Genomic DNA, 6,043 nt, shown 5'->3' with positions numbered 1-6,043 from the left:
AAAGACTAGGTATCCACATATTTTGTTGATAAATGGCAAGTAAAAAAAAAAAGGCAAAAAATAAGAAAAACAAAGATGACAAATAACTGAGTATTCATACGCTATTACAAGCATTTGATTTATTTTCTGACTTGTTTTGTACAAATGTTGTAATTAAAATAAGACTGAAAAGAAATCTTCGAGACTCTCTTGCGCTCACTTGTCACTATGCAAGCTTTTCACCCACATTTTTGACTAAAAATAGATCTGCAGTGCAAACGTATCTTGGAACATACGTGTGAATAACAAGTATGACATCACTGGGTCCAGGCAGCCCCCAGTCCTTCTACAAAATAGGGCGGATATCGCAACAGCAGCAGTGAAGATGATGTCATAGTTTAACGATGAGCGCGTGCAGACACATACACACACAGCTAGAGGCAAAAAGGTGGAGCCCTTCCCGAGACGGTGAGCTCGGGTGAGTGGAAACAAAACGGCCAAAACAGCAGCTCGTGTTCGAGTAATCACCCTTAAAATCTTTACTGGCAAAAAGCTTGCGGAAGTCTTTCATCAAACCACCGGTTCAACAAGCTCCAACATGAAGAAAAACGAACGTTGTAAAAGCTCACATCCATCGTTTTTTGTTTTACGCCGCGAAAATATGCAGTAAAGCTACAGCAGTGATGCGATGTTCAAATTAAGCAGATTGGTGTGGGCAGCCGTCCTAATTTCAGTGACACCTCTAACAAGTAGGGGCAAGTCCAAAGGGATCCAAAGGGTGTATTACTAGATCATATTACATTTCAAAGCTTTAGTAACATTATTTTCCAGATTTTGATTCAGAACTGTCACCCTGTAATCGCAGTTGTACCAGTTCTCTTATGTCTGTTTTCATCAATGGATGCTTAATGATGATTCTTTTTTAAATAACAAGAATAAATTTTATATATATCTAAGTTGAAACATTTTGTGTCTTGTAAAGATGAATGTGTATCTCAGAGTAAAGTCATTCCCAGAAATAAGAAGCATTTATGACAAACATGAGAAAGCTGCACAAACCAACAGTAAACAGCACTAAAAAAAAAACAAAAAAACAGAACTTTATTTTATAAATGCAAAAGTATTTCCCCTTATCCTACTTACAAAATATGCACTCTCCAATCTGGTACACCTCAGTGAATACACCCACATATAAGATAGTAAAGACCATACAGAATATGTTTCTGCACATAGAATATAAATGTTGTTTGTTAGAACTAGTTTCAAGCATGAAATTAAAAGTACTTGATAGTGTTGAATGACTTTCAAATAACTTTTTCAGGTAGGAAAGTTCAGTTTTAAAATCATAACAGCTCTAGCTGGTTTCAGAGAAAAGGTGGCAGCGGAAGATTATAATCTTGCCACAATCTGTCAACACCTGAGAACACAGCTAACACAGTCTGCACAAATATGTTGCTGCCTGTTGTGAACTTTAAAAGAAATGTACTTTTATTCTTTTCAAGCAGATTAACATTGAAATAGGCTGTAAAAAAAAAATAGAGAAAAGCACAGAAAATAATAGACAAAGGTCTGTCTGAATATATATATATATATATACATACACTATCTTAAAAATTAAAAAAAAAAACATTAAACATAAGGTAGTGTAAAAACAAGTTGTATAGACAATGAAATACAAAATCATCTCATAAAAGAATTAATGTAATTCTGTGTTTCTGAATTTGCTTTTCTACTCACACAGTCATTTTTCAAAACTATGATACAGTAACATGACCTGATAACTATCTGGGGAAATATCCAAACAGACAGAGATAGTTTGAGAAAAATGGCAGGAAATAAACATGCTGGTGTTATACTGTGCATTCCCAAATGCAGTGACTAGCTATATTTCTGCAAGACACTTAGTAAATTTCTTTGGTAGCCTCTTTAGAGTTGTTTGAGGAAGCAACATTGGCGAGTTGGAGGTTCTCCTGGACTGTCCCCTGCTTCTTGTCACGTGCTTCTCCCTCTGTGTGGAAACCAACCATCAACTGGTAAATCAGCACACCAAGAATGGCGCCAAGGAATGGGGCAAAAATAGGGACCAGGAACCAGCAGTCTCTAGCCCTGCGGGGAGACAGAATCACACACCAGATAAAAAGGGTTAACAAGCAGAGAGCAGTGGAAGGGCAATGTGAAGAAAGCATGCATAAAATCTGTCCACTTACGTGAAAACAGCACCCCCCCACCCAGACATAGAGGTGAAAAGACGTGGTCCAAAGTCTCTGGCAGGATTGACTGCATAGCCAGAATTAAAACCCATAGACAATCCAATGACCAGAACCACAAATCCCACAGTGAAGGCCTCCAGCCCTTGGGGGATGGGGTTGTTGTAAGGATCCACAATGGCCAGAACACAAACTATGAGTGCTGTTGTGCCAATAATCTGTGTTGAGGAGGCGTACAAGTGAGAAGGAATCATGGGATATATCATTTATTATTTCAGAATTGAAATTATGTGTATGATACATGTTTGAGTTTCAAAAGAGCACCTGATCAAAGAAACCATTGACAAGTGTGAGATGCCTCGCAGGGTAAGTTGCAAATATGCCAGCCGTGTTGTTAGTGCTAGTCAAATTAAAACTTCCAGGACGGAGCAACAAAGCATCTAGAAGGATACAAACAATGAAATGTACCATGGATTTTTTTTTTCTTTAAAAAAACAAGATAATTCTGACTCACCACTAGAAGTCTTCACTTACCATAGTACATGCCAAAAATGATAGCAGAACCAAAAAAAGCACCAATTGTCTGAAAGAGGAAGTACATGGGAAACTTTCTCCAGCGCTCTCTTCCAAGCAGACACAAGGCAAAAGTTACTGCTGGGTTGAGATGGCCGCCTGCAAATGCAGATGTTGACATTATGTCAGTGTGTGCAGACCATAATCACACAAAATTACAGCCTTGCCTAAAGTAAAGCCACACACACACACACACAAACACACACATCCACACCCATAGCTGATGATATCATACACTTCCATAAATCTGATTGATTACCTGACACTTGGCCACAGACCAAGATGCCTAACATGGCAGCAAAGCCAAAGGCAAAGTTGACAGTAAGGAACAAGCCATGGGAACCACCGCTCAACACCCGCTGGGCCACAGCGCCACAGCCAAACATCTGAAGAAAGAGTAGAAAAGCAAGTTCAGCTGGATCCTAGCAAATTACACAACAAAGTACACAACATTTTGGTTGTTTCTGCTGTTGAAACAGTTGATATAGTGATATATTGACAGTTATATAATCATAGCTTTGACAAGATCCCAGGAACCAAAGGCTTGCAGCCCCAAACCATGACAGAGCCTGGACAGTATTTTACAGATGGCTGTAGACATTCACATTGGTGCCTACCTACGCTTCCACCCTTACACTTAGACTCTTTCTCATGTGCCGGCTACGGATTTTTAGGCCTGTCACTTATTTTGCCCTCTATTTGACATACACTGCCCACATGCTCAGATATGACAAGATTTCAGCTCTTAGGGAAACACTTTCTGTGCGAAAATATTATTTATGCCTGTAAAATTGTGTTCGCAAATGTATTTCTGTGATATGATTCATTTTCATGATTGATTGATTGACTTTTACACAATACCATTTTCAGCTACCCAATAATGTTATTGCTGACTTGTATCCCCTGATGAATAATTGCATCTTCTCCTGTGCATTGAGATTTAGACTTCCATATTACTCCTGTTTCGCTCTCTCTATCTAAACAACATTGACACAAAATAATGTGTGATGCTCTAAATGGCTTTTACTTTGAAATGACATAAAAATAAATATTTTATTTCATAAATACCCGATCAGTAATACAAACACCATTCACTAAAGTTTGCATTATGTAATTTATTGCAAATTGCGCAGAATTTAACACTGAAATATGCCACGTCTAATGCCTGATGTCTGAGGAGAATTTTTATAAACCTACAACTTCACCGACTCAAGCAGCCGAGGCCACTTTAAGTACTTGTCCAGGTGCATTATATGTGAACTGCCTTGAGCTCGTGTCCAGATGTTTTTATGCTGTGTCAGCCGACAGAGGCAAATAAAATGTTGGGACTTTCACTCCGGGACTGATGTGGCTATGCGAATTACTGTTAAGAATTCACAAAGCCACATCAGGCTGCATCAGGCTGTTCATCTGGTCCTCATCCTGAATGAATAGAGAGAAGAGACCCACCTATTCCTGATTGTAAAAAACATTTATTTTGTTTTCTCATTTATTAATGTTGATGTGTTGTTTACAATTTGACTTTGTTTATCGTATTTTAATAAAAAGAAACTTAAATGAACTTAACCAGGAGCCAGAAAGAGCAGACAGCCAGCCAGTTTCCTTTTTACAGTGAGTTGATGAGATTGCAGTGTTTCATGGTTTTAGTCATATTTCTAATCAGAGATCAGATTATCATGGAAAAACTAAGAAATCCCGCAGCATCGTCATGCGGGGAAAAACTGTAGCCCGAACTTGGCACAGTAATTTATAAGAATATGGTAAGGATCTGACCGTTAAAGACCATTTACATTCTCCTGTCCAGCTAATCAGAAATCCAGCTGATACACACAGATGTCAGCCTTTAAAAAACAAAACAAAAAAAGCAGTCCCTCTCTGGATAAATACCGTGTCTCACCTGCCTCTAACCAAGTCTAACCAGGTCCTATCAGTCCTATCCTATCTCAATTCTCTGTTAGTTACCTTTGAAACATGAGTAAAAACTGTGCTTCCATGTATTAATTTATTAATTACTCAGTGAATTGTTAGTGCATGTTTACTCTCTCACGCAGAACTACACACACACACACACACACACACACACACTTACTACAAGGATGAGCGTGCCAAGACACTCTGCTAAGGCTTGACGAAGCAGCAGGTTGCGGATCTGGAAGAAGCGGGACAGTTTATCCAGATACTCCTTTTGTCTGCCCATGTCTTCTTGTCACAGGTTGATGACTTTGAGAAATGACACAGAAACGCACACACAGCTTGTAGGGTCTCCTTAGTGCCTGTGAAGCTGAGGAGAGCTCTTAATATATACATAGAACTGGGCTGGGACAGAGCCAATCCTGAACTTGCACCCACCCTCTGTACCACGCCCCACTGTGTGTCGTGATTCACCTTTTTCCTTACAGAGCCACTCTCTTTCTCTTCAACTTTCATGCACATACACCAATGGACATAAACACTGTTGTTTGCTATAATTTGCCTCTTTTGTAGATGGTGCCAAATTAGAGCAGAACCCTTTATATCATGAGGTAATGACTTTCTTTCCTACTTTACAAATGATATCCAAGAAAGTTGATTCCGTTCATCTGCACGTGGCGTTTTCCCTGGGAGAAACATTTCCTCACTCTCTCAAATGACTTCTTCTTCTTTCAGTGGAGTGCAGGTTTCTCCTGAAGTCAGTTAAGACTGACCTCATGGCCAGTTGTTAGTCAATAGTGCTAGTTTCGGTCCTTGTGCAATTGTGCTGTTTACAAGGCTGGGGAAACATGCAGTCAGCTGAGACTGAAGAATTCAGTTCAATGAATGATGAAACGTTTCTCCCACGGAGAACGCCTCGTGCAGATGAACGGAATCAACTTTCTGGGATTTTTCTTACCCGGTGATTAAGCACGCGTCAAGACATTTCAAATAATATTTCATCCTCAATATATTTCCCATATCAATAAAAAATTGTTTAGCAAAACATAACTTTAACTTTAACATAGTTTAGCTGCCAGCTCAACAGCTAAGGATTTACTAATGATGCTTCTTCTCTGACCCTCCAAAAGTGTTGTATGTTTTTCAGCTTATTATAAACAATTGTTGGTCAGTTTCCCTGCGCAAACGCTCATCAGTCACTTTACTAGGGATGCCTGTGCAACTGTTCTTTAATGCAAATAATCACGATCGCAACTCAGTGTATTTAGACATGTAGACATGTTGAAGATGATCTTGACCCTAACCCTCTCCATCTATTTTCTATGTATTCATCTTAACGAACCAATCTCCATTTTTTTAAACGAACATAGCCT

At 39.1% G+C, this 6,043-nt stretch overlaps 1 protein-coding gene across 1 annotated transcript; it reads right to left on the bottom strand.

Annotated features, from left to right (window-relative positions):
* Positions 1-1,427: 1,427 nt before the first annotated feature.
* LOC100703924 (aquaporin-3-like) lies at positions 1,428-5,033 on the bottom strand. The gene is given in 6 exon segments (NM_001311333.1): positions 1,428-2,085; positions 2,187-2,404; positions 2,511-2,626; positions 2,721-2,858; positions 3,019-3,145; positions 4,849-5,033. Coding segments are annotated over 6 exon segments (912 nt in total). The 5' UTR covers positions 4,957-5,033; the 3' UTR covers positions 1,428-1,880.
* Between the last annotated feature and the right edge of the window lie 1,010 nt (positions 5,034-6,043).

Source organism: Oreochromis niloticus, linkage group LG12 (assembly GCF_001858045.2).
Source record: "Oreochromis niloticus isolate F11D_XX linkage group LG12, O_niloticus_UMD_NMBU, whole genome shotgun sequence".
In the NCBI taxonomy this organism is placed as follows: domain Eukaryota; kingdom Metazoa; phylum Chordata; class Actinopteri; order Cichliformes; family Cichlidae; genus Oreochromis; species Oreochromis niloticus.
The sequence above is the reverse complement of the archived record's forward strand: the minus strand, read 5'-3'. Positions and strand labels throughout refer to the sequence as shown.